The 23505-nt window shown below is 47.4% G+C and overlaps 1 protein-coding gene across 10 annotated transcripts in view; it reads left to right on the top strand.

Annotated features, from left to right (window-relative positions):
* The window catches only part of NAV2 (neuron navigator 2), a 771667-nt gene that overhangs the window by 400987 nt on the left and 347175 nt on the right, over positions 1-23505 (top strand). The window contains exon 1 of one of the 10 annotated variants that reach the window (XM_044943488.2): positions 20790-21258. The exons of the other annotated variants lie outside the window; for them this stretch is intronic. Within the exon in view, the coding sequence (XP_044799423.2) occupies positions 21208-21258 (51 nt within the window). The 5' untranslated portion in view covers positions 20790-21207. Of the gene's footprint in view, positions 1-20789; positions 21259-23505 lie in introns of those variants that run through there. 10 annotated transcript variants of the gene reach the window in all.

Below are 23505 nucleotides of genomic sequence, written 5' to 3'. Positions count from 1 at the left end.
CTCTGTGAGAGCCTGTTATAGGAAAAGAGAGGCAACATTCACAGACCATGGGAAGTATCACTGAAGTGGAAAAAGATTAGAGCCATGGATTGCGACACTTTTGAGGTTACTCACCCTTTTGAAAATCTGACAAAAGCAGTGGACCTCCCCTCCAGGCCCCTTCTTCCTCCGAAAAATGTATATTCATATAACATTCTCCCATCCATGTAGACCAAGGAGGGCCATAGCCTCAGGTTAAAAATTCCAGTTAGTGCATCTGATTGGAAATTGTGCAGAAATAGAGATGACAATGGAGCACAACTTAGGCAGTGTTTGGTCTGAAGAATAAAATAGAAATGCTCCATAATTAGATTTTCCATTCCTGAAGTTCTTTACTTTTTAGAAGTTGGTTGATGCAAGGTGACTCTGTATCAGAGAGAAACAAGATAGACTTCTAGGACCTGAGGGCAAGCCATGCTGAGTGGCTCCCAGATTTAACCACCCACAGTGATCCAGCTACGAAAAAGTAAGCACTTTGAGCTCAGGATTTTGGTCTGTTACCTTCACTGCTGGTCTCTGGTGTCTGACTCAGTGCCTAGCACTTACAGATGCTCAGGAAATATTTATTGAATGCATTTTTATTTATTGAATGTCTATCCTACGTTGCCCCCATTTATACTATCTTCCTCTCCTTTAGTTTTATTCTGAATTTATCAGATTCCTTAGTTTTGATTTATTTGTTTAAGAGCACTCACTATTTACTGAGCACCCACTAGCCTCATGGTGGACCATCACTGTTCTCTAGAATAGAATGACATGAGACTGAAGAGCTCCTGCTCTGGGTTAAAGTCTCAGTTCTGCTGCTGAAGAGTTTCCTCTACTGTAAAATGGTGTGAGAATTAGCCAAGGTCGTGCACCTCAACCACTAGGCACAATTCTTGACACACATCTTTGTGTTATGTTAAAAAATGTCAGCCTTTTTTAATCATTTATTACCTGGAGCCTTTACCATCTACTTTATTGACTCCTTTCGGGCCCTCTTTACTTTCTGAGCTCACATTTCTGAACCCCAGAAGTTACTTGTTATCTATAGAGCAGATAGTGTGTATGCAGCCTTTAAAAAGCTCTAAAATATTCAGTCATGAGTATATTTAAATGTTGGGCACTCTTCTCTATTTTTCCCTTTCTGTATTTCTCTGTATTTTCAATTTTAGTTAATAAGCATGTATCATTTTCATCAGTTAAAAAGTATAAGAAAAAGTATTATAATGAAAATATACATTTTCAATTTTAATAAATTCAGAGGTAGAAAACAAGAATATTTTATTAGATCTGGACTAGAGAATCAAATCAGGAACTGTTTGTCCTTTATGTCATCTGAATGAAAATGCCCAGACACAAACACCAGAATAGGAAGAGTGCCCTCCTGAGCGGTCATGGCTGTGTTCAGTTTAGTGGATGTGGGGTGAAGAACTCGGACTCCTGACTTTGTGTCCCAGCTCTACCACTGCTGAATTCCATGTACAACTAACTCCAGAAACTGTTTAACTCTTTAAGCCTCAGTTTTCTCAATCAATTAGGGATTCCCTGGTGGCTCACATGGTAAAGAGGCTGCCTGCAATTCAGAAGATCTGGGTTTGATTCCTGGGTTGGGAAGATCCCCTGGAAGAGGGTATGGCAACCCACACCAATATTCTGGCCTGGAGAATTTCATGGACACAGGGGCCTGGTGGGCTACAGTCCATGGGGTCACAAAGAGTCAGACATGACTGAGCAACTTCACTTTTCACTTGGACTTTTCTCATCAATGAAAGAGACAAATAGAGAACATTTTCCTTGTAGACTATTATGTGTGTGAATATCTTATTGCACACAAAAGTCTTTAGTATATTATTTTTTCCAACTACATCAGTAACATCATCATTCTTTACATTTTATGTGATGTTTGTCACAAAGGGCATTCCAGAACTGAGGCATTTGAGGTGCCAGATGCTAAATGATCATCTGGCTCAATATTGCCTTAACAGGACACTTGCACATTCTTACAGTTGTAAAGTCTCCTTCCCCTTCATTTTGGTGATCAATAATACTACTGTAAATGTATTTGGTTTTTTGAAGTTTGCAGGGTATTAATATGCTGTAGCACTATGTAAATTTAAAGAAGTCATACATAGCATTTATTATCTTGGTATAAGAAAATGACATTGTATATATTTTATCCATGTATGACTTCCCCAGTGGCTCAGTGGTAAAGGATCTGCCTGTCAATGTAGGAGACTCAGGTTCGATCCCTGGGTTGGGAAGATGCCCTGGAGAAGGAAATGGCAACCTGCTCCAGTATTCCTGCCTGGAGAATCTCATGGACAGAGGAGCCTGTCAGGCTATAGTCTATGGGGTCGCAAAGAGTCAGACACGACTTAGCAACTAGAGAATGTTTATACATATCTCCACTTTGATGTCTGATCATCATCTTAAACTAATCATGGCCAAACCTGAACTTCGGATTTCTCACACCTGTCTTACCAACTGCTTTCCTTCTGCATGTCAGTAAATGAAACCAACATTTGCCCAGGTGCTCAAGCTAGAAGCCCGAGTCATCCTTCATGCCTCTCTTTCCCTCACATCTCATATTCAATTGATGACACAAATTATGTTTCCAAACTGAACCCTTCTCCTAAACTGTTGGTGGGAATGTAAACTGATATAGTCAGTATGGAGATTCCTTTAAAAATTAAAAATAAAGCTACCATATGATCCAGTGATCCCACTCCTGGGCATACACTGGGAGAAAACCATTATTCAAAAAGATACATGCATCCCAATGTTCTTTGCAGCACTATTTAAAATAGCTAGGACATGGAAGCAACCTAAATGTCCATCAACAGAGAAGTGGATATGCACAATGGAATATTACTCAGCCATAAAAAAGAATGAAATAATGCCATTTGCAGCAACATGGATGTACCTAGAGATTGCCACACTGAGTGGGGTAAGTCAAACAGAGAAAGACAAATATCATGTGATATTACTTATATATGAAATCTAAAAAAAGGAGGGGGTACAAATGAACTTACCTACAAAGTGGAAAGAGAGTTACAGATGTAGAAAATAACTTACAGTTACTAGGGAGTAAGGTGCGTGGTGCTGTGCTGAGTTGCTTCAGTCGTGTCTGATTCTTTGTGATGCCATGGACTACAGCCTGACAGGCTCCTCTGTCCATGAAGACTTTCCAGGCAAGAAAACTGGAGTGGGTTGCCATGCCTTCCTCCAGGGGGATCTTCCCAACCCAGGAATCGAACCCAGGTCTCCCGCATTGCAGGTGGATTCTTTACCATCTGAACCACCAGGGAAGCCCATGAATACTGCAGTGGGTAGCCTATCCCTTCTCCAGGCCCCAGAAAGTAAGACTGGCGGTGGGGGGTGGTGTGGGGGTGGGGGGTGGGGTGATAAGTTGGGAAATTGGTATTGACATATACACACTACTATACACAAAACAGATAACTAATAGGAACCTGCTGTATAGCACAGGGAACACTACTCAATACTCTGTAATGACCTACATGGGAAAAGAATCTGAGGAAGAGTAGATATATTTATATGTATAACAGATTCACTTTGCTATACACCTGAAAGTAGCAAAACACTGCAAATCAACAATATTCCAATAAAAATAAAACAAACAAAAACTCCCCCAAACTGAATCCTCAGCGCAGCCACCACTCGCGTCGCAGACACAGCCCCATCCTCTCACTCCGGGCGGTGTGCCAGCAGCGCCCGAGCCCTTACAGCCGGCCTCCGATGGCGGAGCCAGAGGAAGCCCTGACAAGGAGACCTCAGGTTGTGCCATTTGCTTGAGCAGGGCCCCCGGCATCCCCCTGCCCAGTGACTCCCTGTAGTACTGGAAACGAAGCCCAAACAGCTTAATGTCCTTCAGATCTCAGTATTAGGGGAGAACTAAACGTCTAGTCAAGGCTATGGTTTTTCCAGTGGTCATGTATGGGTGTGAGAGTTGGACTATAAAGAAAGCTGAGCACCAAAGAATTGATGCTTTTGAACTGCGGTGTTGGAGAAGACTCTTGAGAGTCCCTTGGACTGCAAGGAGATCCAACCAGTCCATTCTAAAGGAGATCGGTCCTGGGTGTTCTTTGGAAGGACTGATGCTAAAGCTGAAACTCCAGTACTTTGGCCACCTCATGGGAAGAGTTGACTCACTGGAAAAGACTCTGATGCTGGGAGGGATTGGGGGCAGGAGGAAAAGGGGACGACAGAGGATGAGATGGCTGAATGGCATCACCGACTCGATGGACATGAGTCTGAGTGAACTCCGGGAGATGGTGATGGACAGGGAGGCCTGGCGTGCTGCAGTTCATGGGGTCGCAAAGACTCGGACATGACTGAGCAACTGAACTAAACTGAACTGAACTGAAACTTCTGTAAAGCACCAGACAGAAACTGTTTTAGGCTTTGTGGGCCACATAGGCTCTGTCGCAAAATCACCTTCTTCTTTGCCTTCATCTTTGCGTCTGTTTCTTTCTCCATCTGTATCCTCCTCCTCCTAACTCTTTACAAATGTTGTAACAGTTTCCTATGTCTGTGAGCCTATTTCTGTTTTGTAAATGAGTTTGGGCCATTTTCTTTTTTTTTTTTAGATTCTACATATAAGTGATGTCATATGATATTTGTCTTGTCTGACTTACTTTACTTACTATGATACTCTCTAGGCCCACCCATGTTGCTGCAAATGGCATTATTTTATTTTATTTTTTTAAATGACTGAGTTGTAGTCCATTGTATATGCATATCACGTCTTCAGTGATGGTTACCAAAAGAGAAAGGCGAGGGAGGGTAATGAATTAGGCATTTGGAGTTAACAGATGAACACTACTATACATAAAATAGATAAACAACAAAGACCCACTGTATAGCATCAGTTCAGTTCAGTTGCTCAGTCGTGTCCGACTCTTTGCAACCCCATGAATTGCAGCACGCCAGGCCTCCCTGTCCATCACAAACTCCCGGAGTTCACTCAGACTCACGTCCATCAAGTCAATGATGCTGTCCAGCCATCTCACCCTCTGTCATCCCCTTCTCCTCCTGCCCCCAATCCCTCCCAGCGTCAGAGTCTTTCCCAATGAGTCAACTCTTCGCATGAGGTGGCCAAAGTACTGGACTTTCAGCTTTAGCATCATTCCTTCCAAAGAAATCCCAGGGCTGATCTTCAGAATGGACTGGTTGGATCTCCTTGCAGTCCAAGGGACTCTCAAGAGTCTTCTCCAACACCACAGTTCAAAAGCATCATTCTTTGGCGCTCAGCCTTCTTCACAGTCCATCTCTCACATCCATACATGACCACTGAAAAAACCATAGCCTTGACTAGACGAACCTTTGTTGGCAAAGTAATGTCTCTGCTTTTGAATATGCTATCTAGGTTGGTCATAACTTTCCTTCCAAGGAGTAAGCGTCTTTTAATTTCATGGCTGCAGTCACCATCTGCAGTGATTTTGGAGCCCGGAAAAATAAAGTCTGACACTGTTTCCACTGTTTCCCCATCTATTTCCCATGAAGTGATGGGACTGGATGCCATGATCTTCGTTTTCTGAATGTTGAGCTTTAAGCCAACTTTTTCACTCTCCACTTTCACTTTCATCAAGAGGCTCTTTAGTTCCTCTTCACTTTCTGCCATAAGGGTGGTGTCATCTACATATCTGAGGCTATTGATATTTCTCCCAGCAGTCTTGATTCCAGCTTGTGTTTCTTCCAGCCCAGCGTTTCTCATGATGTACTCTGCATATAAGTTAAATAAGCAGGGTGACAATATACAGCCTTGACATACTCCTTTTCCTATTTGGAACCAGTCTGTTGTTCCATGTCCAGTTCTAACTGTTGCTTCCTGACCTGCATACAGATTTCTTAATAGGCAGGTCAGGTGGTCTGGTTTTCCCATCTCTTTCAGAATTTTCCACAGTTTATTGTGATCCACACAGTCAAAGGCTTTGGCATAATCAATAAAGCAGAAATAGATGTTTTTCTGGAACTCTCTTGCTTTTTCCATGATCCAGTGGATGTTGGCATTTTGATCTCTGGTTCCTCTGCCTTTTCTAAAACCAGCTGGAACATCAGGAAGTTCACAGTTCACATATTGCTGAAGCCTGGCTTGGAGAATTTTGAGCATTACTTTACTAGCATGTGAGATGAGTGCAATTGTGCGGTAGTTTGAGCATTCTTTGGCATTGCCTTTCTTTGGGATTGGAATGAAAACTGACCTTTCCCAGTCCTCTGGCCACTGCTGAGTTTTCCAAATTTGCTGGCATATTGAGTGCAGCACTTTCACAGCATCATCTTTCAGGATTTCAAATAGCTCAACTGGAATTCCATCACCTCCACTAGCTTTGTTTGTAGTGATGCTTTCTAAGGCCCACTTGACTTCACATTCCAGGATGTCTGGCTCTAGGTCAGTGATCACACCATCGTGATTATCTGAGTCGTGAAGATCTTTTTTGTACAGTTCTGTGTATTCTTGCCACCTCTTCTTAATATCTTCTGCTTCTGTTAGGTCCATACCATTTCTGTCCTTTATCGAGCCCGTCTTTGCATGAAATATCCCCTTGGTATCTCTAATTTTCTTGAAGAGATCTCTAGTCTTTCCCATTCTGTTGTCTTCTTCTATTTCTTTGCATTGATTGCTGAGGAAGGCTTTCTTATCTCTTCTTGCTATTCTTTGGAACTCTGCATTCAAATGCTTATATCTTTCCTTTTCTCCTTTGCTTTTCGCTTCTCTTCTTTTCACAGCTATTTGTAAGGCCTCCCCAGACAGCCATTTTGCTTTTTTGCATTTCTTTTCCATGGGGATGGTCTTGATCCCTGTCTCCTGTACAATGTCACGAACCTCATTCCATAGTTCATCAGGCACTCTAGCTATCAGATCTAGGCCCTTACATCTATTTCTCACCTCCACTGTATAATCATAAGGGATTTGATTTAGGTCATACCTGAATGGTCTAGTGGTTTTCCCTACTTTCTTCAATTTAAGTCTGAATTTGGTAATAACGAGTTCATGATCTGAGCCACAGTCAGCTCCTGGTCTTGTTTTTGTTGACTGAATAGCATAGGAAACTAGATTCAGTATCTTGTAATAATGTGTAATGGAAAAGAATCTGGGAAATGGAAAAGAATATGTGTGTGCGTGTGTGTAATTTAATCACTTTGCTGCACACCTGAAACTAACACAGCATTGTATATCAACCCATACTTCAGTTTTCAAAAAATGTAATAACTGGTCTTAGCTCATGGGCTGACATAAACAGGCCAGGGGCTATAGTTGGCTGCTGACCCTGTTCTCCACGAGCTGGCCTGGACCTCTCTCTCCAGCCCACCTCTCACCATCTGCCTTGCTCACTCTGCTGTAGCCTCGGCGGCCTGCAGGCTGTCCATGAACACAACCGCCACCTTCTGCTAAGGGCCCAGGCATGCTCCAACCCCGTTTCCCCAAGTCACTTCGTGGCTCACTTCCTTCCTTTGTTCAAGTCACCGCCGGGAGGTGTCTCCTTGGCACTTGCCCCTCCCCCGCAGGCACACTGCCCCTCAACTGGCTGTACCGTTTTTTTGTATCACGTCCTATACATTTACCTCTTTGGCAGTTCTGCCACTGTAGAATGTCAGCCCCTTGCTGGCAGGCTATCTGTCTCTCTCCACACTCCCTCGCCAACACCCAGAATAGAACCTGGCACTTAGTGGTCATTCAAAAATTATTTGTTGGATAAGTTAATAAATGTAAAAAAAGTTCTGTTGCCAGATAGTTTTCAGCCCCTGTAATGTCCTTCATGCACAGCGAAGCGGCCCTTCTTTATAACCACTCAGACCTGTGGGCTCTGGCTAGTGAAGACAGATCAGGTGAAGACACCACGCTGTGCTCTGGGTGACAGCGAGGACTGTGAGAAGCCAGTTCTATGTGCCGTGGGGTCTGAAGGTGAATCCAAGTGTGAACAGGGGAGGAGCAGAGGGAGGAAGGGAGCAAAGCCAGGCTTTGAAGTGAGGGGAACTGTCCAGCTCTCAGGAAGCTGATGTCACTGGAGCATCCCTGGCTGATAAGTGCTCAGTGGAGCCAATTCCTGATGTCTCCTGAGGACGGAGAGAAGCATCTCTTGGAGCCATAGGAAGAGCACTGAGATAAAATGTCCCTCCCTGGAATATACAGCTAAGCCAACCCACGATCCAGTTAGTAGAGACATTGAAGAGATGGTGCTTATCAGGCTCAGATGGGACATGGTGGAAAGGTCTGGTATTTCTGGAGTCACTGAATAGAACATAGTGATGTCCAGCCCCAGGCACAAACACCCCCAGAATCTCCTGCAAGGGGTCCCTTTGGATTGGCAAGTGAGAGCGGTACATCTAGAGCGGGCAGGTATACCCTTCTCCCACCCTACACTCCCACCTGGTCTTGTTCCATGCCTTGTCTAGTCCAGAAGTCATTGCAAAAGAGAGGCTGGGCTCCTTCCACCCAGAGGGTGGATGGGATGCTGCATAGGTGGTCCTGTGGAGGACTCCTGGGCAACTTGGTGCCAACATCCTCAAGTTTTGGCTCAGGGTCAGACAATGAGCCTTGGATCAAGCAGTGAAGTTGGCTGTAAACTGACTCATACACCAGTCAAACCCACCCCTGCCCCAGGAGCCAAGTCGGGAAGTGAGAAGATATAGGAATCTCTTCCTTGGATGCCCCTTAGGATAGAAACTATGGAGTGTAGAACAGGGGAGCCTGTTTACTGTTGAGAATTTTATGTCCAAGATCAAGAGTCTAGCTCTTGATTTTAGAAAATAAGACAGGTGTAGAACATGGGGGAAATTGCAATGGTATTACAAATCAGACTGTCCATCACAGCCGTGCCTCAGGAGCTGGAAGCAGGAGGTCAGATGGCTTGGGATCTGATGACCAGTCTGCTGTGTGAGTTTGGATTAGTTACTTGACCTTTCTGGCTTTGGTGTTTTCACTTGTACAATAGTAGCGGTAAGTCTTGACATCGTCATCTCATTGAGTTATTAGGATCACCAAGGAATTAAGAAAGTCTTTGAGAAGTTAAAAAGGCTCTAGATATGTGTAACTTGATCCCTCATCAAGTTGTGTGAAATAGAAACAAGAAACATCCAATGAGCCCTGACCATGTGCCAGGCACTGTGCCCAGTGTTCACATGCATGTCACATGAGGTCCTCAACAGCAGCCTTGAAAGAGAGCACCTCATGTATATGTCCCCATGAGCAGATGAGATCATAGGCCTCACAAGAAGTTAAATAACTTGCCCCAGGTCACACAGCTAGCCAGGGTGGACCGAAGTCTGAATTTAAGCAGTTTGTTTCTGGAGGATGCCCTGGGACCATGGGGGCCTAGAGCCCTGATCTCCAGGCTGCCAGTCCAGCCTCTGCCTTGGCTTCCTTGGAGAAGATAACCACAGTCTGTCCAGAGAAGACAGATTCATCACTATCTCATCCCTGCAGAAGGGTTCAATCCCACCAACTGCACAGAGGCTGTGGGGCCTTGACATAGCCTGATGTCTACCAACTCCGAGAGCCAAGGGTTCCAACAGGCTCCTATATCCCCCCAGTCATGGGACACTGGAGAGATGCAGGAAACAGGAGCTCCTCCAGGTGACAGGGGCAGGGGGGTGCAGGTGAAGGGGGCAGAACTTTCTCACTGGTGGGCCTCTCTCCTCGCACGTGGAGTGAGTCTCAGAGAAACATTTCCTTGAGAAAGCAGAAGAACGGAGGCAATCTCTGAAGGGCAGGGCTGTTGTTTTCCATGTTCTCATCAGGAAGAAGAGAAGGAAAAGCAGTCAGCACTCCTTCCCCTTGGCCCCTTTTTCAGGAAGGGGACTGGGCAGCCCCACTGCAGGATAGCACAGCACGGCGAGGCGCCGCTGGGGGGCAGGGCTCTTTGCTCAGAGAGTCTGGTATTATTCTGCCTGGTGGAGGTTGGTGACTTCAGCCAACAGGAAGTGGCAGATAGCTTCCGGATGCAAGCCTTTTCAGGTGGCCCAGGGTGGCGAAAGGACATGAAAATGGGTAGAAGAGGAATTCTTGAAAGAGCCATGGCCTTAGTCCTGGGCCAGAGAGGACCCAGGAAGCCTGGGCTTGTCAAACATCTGAGGGGCTGCCCAGAGGCAGATGAGTTTGGAACGGCCCCCATGGAGTGGAGGAAGGAGAGGCAGGGAATAGTGTCAGGAAACACACAGGAATCTCATAGACGGCAAACGTAATGTAACAAGCAGATGCTTCCAGAAAGGAGAAGAACCACCCTGCAAGCAATGAGCTCTTCGTCACTGCAGGGGTCCAAGCAGAGGCTCTGGTAGAAAGGGAACCCAGGAATCCTTGAGGACCACACTGCCCTGAGAGTCTGTGGTTGTGAGAAGAGGGAAGGTGGGAAATGGGATGGAATGGGATGGGAGTGGTGGCGTATTCACAGGTCTGGCTGCCCTGGCCTCTTCCTGCCCTCAAGCTGGACCTCGGCTCTCCCCCCATTCTGTCTTGGCCTTAGTGCCCTGGGACCACCAATCTCACTGTTACTTTTCTTTCCCACAATAACTACTAACCCCCCAGCCCTGGCCTAATGCACCCTGCTTGTTGCTGGGTGACATTTCTAGATAATGACTCATTCTGGCTGGCTGTGTTACCTTTCTCAGGTAATATGACGCCATCACCTGGTACAAAGCCCTTGCCCCTAGAGCAGTGGTTCTCAATCATTATTGGGCCTCAGAGTGAACTGCAGGGCTTGTAAAAAACACAGATTGCTGTCATTGGAAGGACTGATGCTGAAGCTGAAGCTCCAATACTTTGGCCACCTAATGCAAAGAGTCAACTCATTGGAAAAGACCCTGATGCTGGGAAAGACTGAAGGCAGGAGGCAAAGGGGATGACAGAGGATGAGATGGTTGGATGGCATCACTGACTCAATGGACATGAGTTTGAGCAAGCTCCAGGAGATGATGAAGGACAGGGAAGCCTGGCATGCTGCAGTCCATGGGGTTGCAAAGAGTCAGACATGACTGAGCAATTAAATAACAGCAACAAGAAGAATTCTTCATTCAGTAGGCCTGGCATGGTACCCAGAAATTGGCATATTTAAAAAGTATCCGGGTATTGGTGATGCTGCTTGTCTGAAGACCACTCTTTGAGGATTACTGCTCTAGACAACCTAAAACCTTAGGTCCAAGGCTATGGATTCAGGCAAACCCATGTTGGAATCCCAGCTACGCTATTTATGAGCTATTATGATTGGCAATTTACCTAACATCTCTGTGCTTCCGTTACCTGCTCTGTAAAATGTTGATGGTACCACTTTCAAAGAGTTATTGTGAGGTTGGAAGATGGTAATTAGCTTAGACAGTCTTGGGGACATGCTAAGGAGGCAAGTCCTCAATAAACGTTAGCAACTTTTATTTTTAGGATAAAACAATGGGGATTTTAGACATCTCATGTCCACCTCCATGGGATAGTGGTGTCAGAGCAGAGAAAGGCATGCATTCTCCTCCAACTACACCCCATGTGTTGGGCCAGTCCCATGTTATTCTTTCCCCATATACTCTGTGTGTGCTGTAAGGATGGGGATTCATCAGCAGTGGGACCAGCCTTCAAATCTTGGTTTTATGTCAGGGGCCAGCCACATATTCTGAGTGACTAGGGGTGATTCTGCAGGAGGAGCCAGCTTGCATGTAGGACACAAGAATTAGAATGGGATCATCTAAGGTCTCTTGCCCCTTTTCTGTTGGAGTCCCAGAGCCCCTCTCACTTGTAACTCATATCCTGTTATGAAGATATAACTGATAGTTATAATAATTGAAGTGCAGACTTAAGTCTCTTGCTGCAAAGTCTCAAAATAAAGTGGGAGAATCTAGGAGTGACTTCAGATGGCCTGGAGCTGTTCTGAATGTTGCTGAAGAAAGGGATCCTCTGGGAAAGCACATGCCAGATTCCACTCTGTGGGAGACAAATCGTGAAGTGGGTTACTTGGAATTATAGCTGGAGAAATGCTTTCTCCAAAGAGTTCTGTAGTCAGCTTTGGGAAATACTCCTTCTGGTTTCCTATTTGAGCTCCGGGATGCTCACTAGCGTATTTAAGCCTCCCAGGAGTCCTGTAGTTAAGAGACATATGCAAACTGTTGAACAAAGTAAACTTTGCTTACTATCAATTTTGGGAAACTAGTTCTAGGAATTTATAGCTTCTGGGTGCCTTCATACATAGTATCCCACCTGATTTTTAAAACAACTCTGTGAGGTAAATATAAATCATACGCATTTTATAGAAGAGGAGACAGAGAGATTTATAACTTGCCCCAGGTCACAGAGCTATTGAAAAACAACGTACCATTGCATGATCTGAGAAAGAATTTGGTGCATTTGATGGAATTTTATTTGTAGTAACAACAATCATAAAAACCAAGCAAAACAAGCCAAAAACCAAAACAAAACCCCACTAAATGGAAATGGTACCTATTTTATCAAAACCGTTTCAGTGGACTACATTTATAGTATTTTTTCATGTTAGGCTCACATTATATTATGATGGTACCACAAAGAGAGATGGAACAGCACAGGTTAAGAGTGTAGATTCTGCATCTTAACAGAGTTTAATTCCAAGAGATGTCCGTTGCCAGTTCTGTGACCTTGGGTGAGTTATTTCACCTTTCTGTCCGGATTCCCCCTCTGTAATTTTCAAATCTATTTCATAAGGTTTCACATGAGGTTTTACATGCAGAGTCCTCAGAATGGTACCTGACACATAGAAATTCACTGGTGAAAGCATCAATTATTATTACTGCTATTGCTTTTGTTAATAATACTCTTATTATGTAAAGTCCACTTGTCTTGAGAACCCATGAGAGTGGATTTGGATAGCAGCCAATAAGATCTAAGTCCTAGCTTGGGCCTCTCATTAAACAGCTGCGTAACTTTGGATGGTTGACTTACCCTCTCTGTGCCTCAGGGTCCCCTTGGAAAATCATGCCAGCCATCCAACGTAGTTCATAAATAGTTCTAAAAGTAGTTACCTGGGTAACTGATGAGGAAGTGCTTTGATAAACATAATACCAGGTCACCTTGTGTTGTTGATGCTCACATTTGACTGCAGCATGACCAGAGAAAGCTGTGAAAGGGGGCTGGCTTGAAAGTAACTCTCTACTCTTAGTCTAGGATCTGAGAAATGGCCTCAATTGCTGAGGCCCTTTGATCAACAGCAGCAGTAATTAAGGCCAGAGTAATTTCATGGGCCTTCACGGAAGCCAGATGTGAGTTAGTGGTGCTGGGAGTGTTCCTTTGCTAAACAATAGCGCCCTCATTCTGGGATTTCCCGGGCTGTCCTCTGTTGACGTTGGAATAGAGGGTGATTGTGTATACACTTTCTCTCAGCTGGTGCATCTCAGACATCTGTTTCCTCCTGTTTTTCCTCATCTCAGACCCCGTGTACTGGATCCAGAGTGCCAGCCCCGACCCTGTCCTCAGGGGCATTCATCATGGTCACCCTTTTCTGGGAGGTGGAGGTGGAGGGGTGAGGAACCCTGTTGGTGGACTGTGTACACGGCTGTGTGTGTGGCCATCCCCTGTGAGATCAGGATGCCTAACAAGAGTGGAATCAATTTACCTACCATTTTTGTTCTAAGGGGGGAAAAAAAACCCACTGGGGAATAATTTTTAGCCCACTTGTAGGATATTTGTGTGCCTTTAATCGTTCCATCATGTAACTTCTCCGTGAAAATCAATTGCACTCCCAAGAGCAGAGTTATTAGCAAGGCGCTCGGTTCCTCAACAGTCCCCAGGAAGTGTAGACCACGGCCCCTTGGGAAAGATACTGCCTCTTAAATTGCTAACCTTAATCCCTGGTGACCAGCACTGGCCCAGAATGAAAGGGCTGATCCCACAGGGAAAATAAAATAAACAAAACCACACCACCCTCTCCCCCACCAAACCACAACCACCGAAAACCAAACAAAGCAAAACCCAGCGACCCAGCACACCCCAGTGAGTCTGAGGGCAGATTTGTTCCAAACTGTTTCTCTGAATCACTCAGATGCAAAACCAGAACAGAGGACAAAAATTAGAAGCCCTTGAACTTTCTTAAGTGCTTTGACAATAGCTATCCATATTTCTGTGCCCTCAGTTTTGTGGCAGAATTTAAAAAAAAAAAAAATTTTTTTTTCTTTTTTTTTTTTTTTTTGCTGAAGTCATTTATTTCACCTTATGTGAACTCCTAGCCCAACTGAGTAGGCTAGATAAGCCCCAAACAAGTCTTTAAGTCACTTCCCAAAACATCTTCGGGTCCCCACGCCCTGACAGCTCCTTCAGGTCAGAGCTGGAGATGGTACTCTTCAGAGGGTGGGAGTTAGAGGGAGGATGGACTGGGTGGAGACCCTTCAAAAGGGGGTCAGAGGTCAAAGATTGTGCAGTTTCTACCCTTTATCAGCTTCATTGAGGCGGTGGGAGGGGAAGGGGCTGGAGAAGGAGCCCCCAGGCCTGGGGTGTTGAGTAGAGCAAATAAATACCAGGGGCACCTGGCAACCCTCGGATACGAGGGATAAACAAGCTCACTCTTCAGAGAGGTGTCCTCTGTTGTTTGGGACCAGTTCGGCTGCCCTGTAGAAGTCAAAACCTCTTGCCCTGGAGCTTTGAAGTTAGCCTTTACTTCCTTATTTGTTCACCCTGATTTTTTTACCCCGTGCCCCTTATGTGTTCGGCAGTGTTTAGGTTGACTATAGGGAAATATAAGGCAGAATTTCAAAAGCTCTCCTTCTAGTAACCTTTAAAGGGAAATATCAGATATCCAAATTCTCAGCAAACAAGTGACCCTTTAGTCTGAGTAACCGTGGATTTCTGATTTCTTCCCAAGGATCTTCCCAAGAATCTTCCCAAGATGCCATCGTGTCTGGTGCTTCTAGCCTCCTAGTTCAGTTGGGTTTATTTTCCATACATTTTGCATGTTCTAGTGGAAGGAGTTATACACAAGGATTCTTCTGGAAGATGGGGGGAAGGGGAACTGGATGATCTTTATGCCCCCTATAGCCCTGACATTCTGAATTTGTCAATTGTGTTTCATGACACCAATGATAAGCCAAGCACTATTCTGCATGTACAAAGATGAATAAAATAGAGCATGTGTTTCTAAGCAATTTATAATCTAGTGGTAACAACATTAATAAATACTAATATCCATAACAGCAAATAAAATATACCAATCCTAACTCCAAAAGAGGATGGGCTATTTTTATAAAGGCTGTCAAGAAGCTAGAAACAGACTACTGGGGACCACAGAGGAGGGTGTGTTCTGATGGGGCAGGGATTTAAGAGAAGTTCACCCACTGCGCTAGTTTTGCTCAGGGTCCTGAAGAAACAACATTCTTCCAGGTTATCATCCAGCAGAGAATGGAGGGACAAGCACATGCAACCTGAGGGAACAGCCCAGCCAAGGGTGTGGCGGTGTGCCCGTGGTAGCCTAGTCCAGGGGGTTGGACAGGCTAAGTGGTAGCCTAGTCCAGGGGGCTGGACAGACCACCAGGACATTGGGAGGAGTGACTGGGGACCCTGTTCCACCCAGAAATCCTCTATCACCACCTGACCCCTGTCGCCAGAAGGAAGAAAGAAAATTGTGTGCCAAGAAGCAACCAATTAAACCCTGTTCATGGAACACATGACAGGCAGTGGCAGTTTGTATGCTGGGAGATGCCTTTACATAATTCTCTATCTTAAGGAAAAAGGGAAGAGGCAAGAGTGGAGAGAAGTCCTTTGCTCGCCCAGCCAGCCCAGCCCTTTCTAGGGGCATGTTCATTCATTCATTCGTAGATTGTCACTGTGACAAGGTTTCTGCCCCCTTGAAAGCCATACAGCTTACTCTCAAACCCTCCAATCACTTCTGCAAGGCCCTCTGCAGACCCCCTCAGTGTTCCCAGGCTGACCTTCAGGTTACTCAAGCTGGTAGAGGGGAGACGGCACCTCCCGTGCTCAGGCCTTCCTTGTCCCTGGCTTTCGGCAAGCATTTGTTTCTTCAGGAAGGATTAGTGCTTTTCTAAACTTGGGTGATCAAGTCTGGAAAGCCTGCCAGCTGAGTACTTCCTCAAACCTTTTATTTTAATTTTTATACACCTTCTTTCCCCATAGCCAAGATCATAGGGCCCTTCCAGAGTGGAACAGAGACTTCAAATAAGCCTGAGATCCTCTGGCAAAAATTTCTGCTCACAAGCCCTCTTCATTATCCCAGGGATGGCATTTCTGGGCTTTCATTTCCTGTATGTAGTTTGACAATAGCACAGACATTGCAGAGATAGGGGGTCAAGCAGACTGACCTGTTGGGGGGTGTCTGAGCTGGTTGAATAGAGTCAATCACTCTCCCTCTCTGACCTTTCTTAGCAGGGCTGTGATGAATAAGTAAGTGGAAGTTGATCTGTGCCATGCTTAATAAATAGCTGCTAATATGGCTAGGATTTTCATTTGACAGGTGGTGCTAGACTTTTCTGTGGTCCTTTCCTATTCAATGTCAGTTATTTGTGCGGGGAGGGGGTGGGGAGGAACAGCGGACTCCCCATGTCTAGCTAACTGGCTCATCCCTCACTCTGTGGTAGCACACTGCTTCTGGTCGAAACTTTGTCAGCCTTGGGCCAACCACATAAAAGCTGGCATGTCCCCACAGTCCGCCTCATGTGTGGGTGGAGAGGCCCCAGCGCACATTCAGGCCCGTCTGGAGAGCCCGCGTTGTCTGCTTGCTGCCCGGGCCAGCCTCCACGGCGTCCGAACTTTCCCCTGTTAGTCACTGCTTTGGCTGGGAGAGTGGAAGACCCCTGTTAAACTGAAATCCGTTATCTGGGAAACGCATTAAACCATTAACAGCTGGACACAAATTAGTTTATCAGACAGGAGCTGGATTTGCAGGAGTTAGGAGTGAGAAGGTGCTTATGAGCGAAGCAAAGAAAGTTCATGGAGGAGGCGGTCTCTGAGATTCTAAGCCTCAAACTGTGCTTTCTGGCCTGACTCTTCTTTCCTCTTCATTCTGCCTTGAGGAGCAAGATGGACACCCCCATTTTCATCCTTGAGATATGTATTAAGTGTCCACCGAAGCTTGGGCTGCAGTTCCGAGTAGAGAGGAGGGAAGACAGACATGGGAATGAGCCAATGCTGGATGGTATGAGATGGATCTCTTGGATGCTGGGGATGGAAAGATCTAGAACAGAGGACACTGTTAGCAAAGTGCAGAACTCAGCCTCTGGGGCTTCAGCACCACCAGGGGCTGCCCCAACACTAGGATGTGGAGTCCTGCCTCGTGACTACGCTGAGAGTGGAAAAGAGGCCACCCTCAGGGAGCTGGGCTAAGCTGAGGGTGTCACCTCCTGTGAGGGTCAGCACTGAATTGTCAGGCCCAGGGGCAAGGTCAAAAGACCACAGCCTGAAAAGAGAGGCCAGCAGCTGGGAGGAAGCAGACCCCACTTCAGGGCAGACCCTCACAAACCTTATTCCCACTAGCTTAGTCTTATGTGATTCACACGTAGAAAGGCTGATCTCTTTCTCTGAATTCACAGCTAAGGCCTCGGTGGGAGAAGACAGAAATGGGAGGAAGAAGAAAAGTTCTGGGAGAGGCACCTGGTGAAAGAGAAACAGCTCTCCAAGGGATAGGAGGTTTAGGGTGCCATGTCTGTCTCTGAAAATCTGCAGAGTCCTGACACCTGGTGAACGCACAGCCATTACCCCTTGGAGTCACTCAGTGCGTCTGTGGATTGCTGTGATGTCATTCTCCTTTTCCACACACCACTCATTCAGGTCCTTATTCTGTCTTCCCTCTGTGACGTCAACAGCCTTCCAACTGGTCTCCTTCCCTCCAGCTTCTACCTTGTCAAAGCCATCCTCTTGCTATTTAATAGAGAGGTTCACCTAAAACAGGAACTTGGTCAAATCACTCTCAGTTCATAAGAATTAAAGGCAGAGTCCCCTTCATAAGGACCTAGCCTGCTCCAGCCTGACACATCGCCCCACTTCCTGCCACTGCATCTTCACATTCTGACCACACAGAACCTGCCATGCTTTTTCAGTCCTCTTGAAACATGCTATGCTCTCTTCTTGGGAGGCATGCCTCTTCTCTTCCAGCCTGCCTTCATCCTTCCAGATGGAGGTCAGTGTCACCTCCCTGAATTTCTTCGTCTTGCTCATAACTTTTTTCTTTCTGGCCCAGCCTATACAGCCGTGTACAGCCCTCTTTTGAAGCACTTGTTACACTGCACTGCAACTAGTTGTATATGTGTCCATCTTCCAGTAGAATGTATATGTGCATGGTAGGGGTGTGTACACACACACCCTCTGTTGATTCCCAATACCCAGCACAGAGCTGGGCAAGTGAATCATGGTAGGTGATCAAGGAGTGTTTGCTAAAGAAACTAGCACACCTGTGATCTGATGGGTGTGAGATCTGAAAGCCAAGGCCACGGATTCATTCTCTTTAATTAAAGCTGGGGCAGGTACCCTCTCAAAAGGCACCCCCACCAGCTCCTCCCTGCACCAGGAGTGGTGTTTTCCATCTTTGACCAGCCAGATTTTGACTGGGAACCAAATGCTCATTCGGTGGCTTCCTGGAGACACGTGTTTTCTTTTTAAAATGTTCTAAGTATCCTAGAGAATGTGATAAACCTGTAGATGCTTCCCCAGAAAATGTACAAACACCCAGTCTCATAACATTTTCTTACAACCAGAAGGTCTCTGGACTCCAAGAAACCCCAGCTTAAAGCAGCTGCAATAGAGAGCTTGTGTTTTGCTCTCTCAGCCAATAAGCTTTTGTCCAGATTTATTTTCAGGGGAAAAAAAAAAGTTATTTTAGAATCTTGTTTTCCAAATACATAAGTATACTTTAATGTGGAATATGCTTTTTTAAATGACACCCTCTCTCCCCTTTCTATGTTTCCCTAGGATGTGCCCCTTCCCTGGAGGAGCAAAGATGACTGTGTTTCACTGTCCAGAAATATATGTGGAGATATACATTAAAGGGTCCCTTGCAGACATTCGGTCTAGATCAGGGCCTCCAGCAGGATGTGGGATGTGGGCTGTGCTGCCGGGGACTGGCTCAGTCCTCACTGCAGAGGAAGTTGCATGAACTTAGAGAAGGTCAGTTGTCAACAGTTTTCATTTCCTTCAGCTCCCACTCTGCACCAAACACAGTTCCAGGCACTTTGGGGGAACAAAACAGACAAGGTCTCTGCTTTTGTGGAATTTCTAATCTAATGGGATGAGGCAGAAAACAGACAAGAATACAGGTGGGTTAAACTCACAAAGTGAGTAGAACGCGGAAGGAAAGATGACAGTCCTGGGGTAGAAGAGTATGGGAAGGAGAAGGTCGCTATGTGAAAAGTCAAAAGTCCCTTTGAGAAGGTGATGTGCAAATGAGACCATGGGTGGTTTAGGGGAAACGGAGACTAGGCAGAGGAACTATCAGGTGCAAAGGTTCTGAGGTGGGAACGATTTCCACATGTGTGAGAAAAAGAAAGAAGGCCAGTGTTGCTGGAGCACAGAAGTCAGGGGGAGAGGCTGGGAAATAAAGCTGCAAGTCACAGAAACAGAGTTAGGATTTTTCAACCATGAAGGGAAAGCAAATCCTGAAAAATGTAGTGAGGTAAGGCAGCATTTTGATCTAGTTGCATGTTTTAAAGATCACTTTGAGAAGACCAGTACCCATTTTATCACCTCCCCTCATTGGGAACGGTTTTGACTTCCTGAAATGAATCAGGCAATCGCATGAGTTCTATATCAGCAGGACAGAACCAGAATTTCCATCCTAAGATGTCAGTGCAGCCCGAATCGGATACAGCACTGAGGTCTGGATGGCACGTGCCACCTTGCCATGGGGAGTAGGATTCCTGAGCCTTTTCAGGGTACTGAACATTGCTAGGGAGCCTTGGAGAGTCAGTGGTATATTAAGGGACCCAAGCCAAGGGTTGAGCAGGAAGGTGAAGAGATGCCAGCCCCCCAACATCTCAGAGGAAGGCACAGGGTGGGGGGGACCGGTCCCCGGTCTGCGGCAGGTGGAGGAGGCAGAAGCGGAAACAAAGGCCACATCGCCTTTTCCTCGGCCCGCCTGTCCTCGTCTGCCCCCACCCCTTCCACGGATGTCTTTTCTTTGGCAGCAGCAGCCAGGTGTGTTTGAAAACACACCGCGTCCTTCACGTAGCAGGAAATAAATGTTGCTGGCGGAGCAGCGTGTGGGCTGGGGTGGGGAGTGTGTGTGTGAGTGTGTGTGTGGTGGGGGGGTGACAGGGGGCGGCGAGGGTAGCGATGGTATATTCACCTCCAGTTGCTCTTGGGAAGCGTGTGTGTGTGTGGTGGGCGGGGTGGGGGGGTGACAGCGGAGAGGGTAGCGATGATATATCCACCTCCAGTTGTTCCTGGGAAGCGTGTGTGCGCGTGGTGGGCGGAGGGGGCGAGGTGACAGGGAGCGGGAGGGTAGCAATGGTATTTCCACCTCCAGTTGCTTTTGGGGGTGCGGCGGCCCCAGAGTGACCACTGTCGGACAACTTGAGTGAGTTCGGTGCAGAAACAAAATGTAGACGGAGCTGAGCGCACGTGGAGAGGGGCGCGGGCCGTGTCGGGGCTCAGGACCCGCGAGGACCCGGTAGCCACCGATTACGCTCGGGTAACCCCCATGGTTCCCGCCCCCGCGCCACCTTGCCCCTTCGGACCTTCCCAATTGCTGCCTGGCTGCCCCGCCCACCCACACCCTCCGGGAGAGACTGAAGAACCTCTCCTCCTCAACCACCTCTGCCCCTTCCCCTCCCCCGAGCCCCCTTCCCCTATTCCGCCGCTCCCGCGGCGGGGGTCTGGCCCGTAGAAGCGCCGGGGGCCGCGCGGGGCAGCCCGCGGACCGGCGAGGAGGCGGAGAGCCCGCCGGCCCCGACCCCCCTCCGCCGCGGCCCCAGCGGCCCCCGCGCTGCGAGGCGCGGGCGCTCGGACGCAGGGGGAGCTGTTTGATTTGGCGGAGGCGGGGAGGCCGGCGGGGAGCGAGCGAGGGAGGCCCGAGAGCCGGGCAGCGCGGGCGCCGGCTCCCGGGGAGGGTCCCAGCGCGCGGCGGCGGCCCCGGGCGCCGGGGATGCCCGGAGGGGCCGGAGGCGGAGAGAACGACTCCGGACCAGGCGGCCCAACCTGCCCGGCGCGCGGGCAGGTGCTTCGGCCCCCTCCCCCTCTTTTTTTTTCTTTTTCCTCTTTTCCTTCCCTCCTTGCCTTGAAGTAAGATGAGCGTGATGCTGTGGCGCTGGGACCAGAATAACACCACCATGAAGCTGGTAAGGGTGGCTTGCAGCCCTCACTCCCAGGGAACTGCTCTGCTTTTTATTCCCCACCAACGGCCCCCCCACCGACCCACCCACCCCGGCCCCGCATCCCATCAGGGCTGTCTCCCACAATGGAAAGTCCCCGAAGTGCGTCCGGTTCTTGGTATTTCCCTTATTGTTTTGAAAATAGATTTCAGGTGGTGTTTCCTTTTAAACCAGGAAAGTCGATGTGCGTGTGTGTGTGAGCGATTGAAGGCGGGTGGGATGGGCTGCATTATCTCCCAGACCCTTCCACCCCGGAATTCCTGGGGCTCTCTGGGGTTGCCCAAGCCAGGGATTGTCTCCTGCGTGTAGGTCTGTGCTCTCAAGGCGGGTCCCGGCTCAGCGTGGTCTGTCCCTCTCTCTCCACCCCGCCCTCATTGTGTTTTGATACTTAGGGGTGCTCGCGGGTGTTGGTCTCTATTGAGGGTTGGCTTGTTTGGGCAAATAAATGTTGAGCCCAGCTTGAATATGCACCGCGACCTCTTCTCCCGCCTCTCACAATGCCTTCGTTTTCTTTCAAGTTTGTGAGAACCATTTAGGCTGCAGGTACTTTTTCCCTCCTCCGATTTCAAAAATAACCGCCCATCACTCTGGGGACGACTGCGGAGAGCGGCGGTTTTTCCTCTCTGCTCTAGGAAGCCTGAATGGTTTCTCCATAACAAGGATAAAAAGTGATCGGAAGGCTCTTCATTGGGTTTTGCTTTTGTGACTTCTTTACCTGATGGTTTCAGCTGGCGGGGACCTTAATTCCCCGTGGAAGTTAGCCAGATCTGAGGCGAAGTCAGTTACCCCCTTGAATGTCAGTCTCCTCCTCACTAAATTGGGGCAAGTTTTCACCTAGTTGAGCGGACTGCGAGCATAAGAAATTATATTTGTAAGTTTCTCACCGAAACTAAGGGCTCGGTAGGGAATAGGTATTATTAATAAACTGGAATTAATACTTTTTGGGGTGAACTCTTTAAAGATGCTGCCCCCCTCTCAAAAAAAAAAAAATTCACAGCAGCTGTATTGGATATTAAGAGGCTAAGTCAACCTAAGCTGATTCTTCGTATAATGAACTTATTTGTTGGAAAATCGGCACCTTGCTTTTCATACTTCTTGTGTTATGTTTGGCCTGTCTCACTTTCAGCTACTATTTTACAACTTCGTTTAATGTGCTGTAACGTGAGCGGACATTATGCACCTTCACTGCACTGTGTCAGGACTCCAGCTCCCTAATCCTTGCCTGGAATCTTTCTCCAACCAGACTGCTGTGGGCGAGCCCAGAGTTTTCCCTCCAAGTTACACCTGAAATGCTGCTCTAAGATCCAGCGCAGGAAGTTTGGGTCCTGGTCTGGGCTGGCTAGTGACGGACAACCAGACCTAAAAGTTCTCAAGAAAAAAAGAAGTTATATCCCAGGCAGGGAAAATGTGGTGCATTGCAGGGGATGGTTTCTACAGCTTTGGTGGCAGGTGGCTATGGTAAGGGCCGGCATGTCCTCATGGCTCCAAAACAGCTGCCCCTTTTTAGCTTGTGGAGGGAGCATTCCCCCACATGGGTCAAAGGTCAGCTTTTATTGGGTCTGTCTTTTGGGTCTTCAGATCTGAGGCTCACTTTTCAAATGAACTATGAGGACCACCCAAGCTAGCTGTGGTTCAACCCAAGTACCCCTGTGCCAGGTGGGGGAGGGGCTGGAGGGGCTGGAAGAGCTGAAACCGCCTGGGAGCACTGGATGAGGCAACAGCTACTGTCCCAGGCAGGAGGAGCCACGACTGCACCTTGACATTCAGAGAGCCTCTGCTACCCTCAAGGATGGGCCCTCAGCTTTTCTGCAGAATCCTCGAAACCACGGCCGCGTCATTAGCTGACGCCTCGTTAGTTTGTTTTCTGTTTCATCATTTGATGATTTACCCGTTTGTTGTGTGTTGACACTGTGCAGAGAGTCCTTTCACGGTGGGAGGCTGTGCTCCTTGGGAAAGACTTGGCTCTCAGGTGATTCTTGGTTCGAATTCTAGCCTTGTCACTTACTAATCTCCGAATCAGTTTTCTTCTTCTGTAAAAGAGTTTTATAGCCCCTTTCCCCAGGTGTGGACAGATGAAATGAGAATACAGAAACAGGATCTGGCACCAAGGTCTGATATATGCTGTGTACATTGTCGCTGAGTTGCGTTTGACTCTTTGCGACCCCATGGACTATAGTCCACAAGGCTGCTCTGTCCACGGGGATTCTCCAGGCG

This window comes from Bubalus bubalis, chromosome 5, assembly GCF_019923935.1.
Source record: "Bubalus bubalis isolate 160015118507 breed Murrah chromosome 5, NDDB_SH_1, whole genome shotgun sequence".
In the NCBI taxonomy this organism is placed as follows: Eukaryota; Metazoa; Chordata; class Mammalia; order Artiodactyla; family Bovidae; genus Bubalus; species Bubalus bubalis.
Note: the sequence above shows the minus strand (reverse complement) of the source record. Positions and strands in the feature narration are given on the sequence as shown.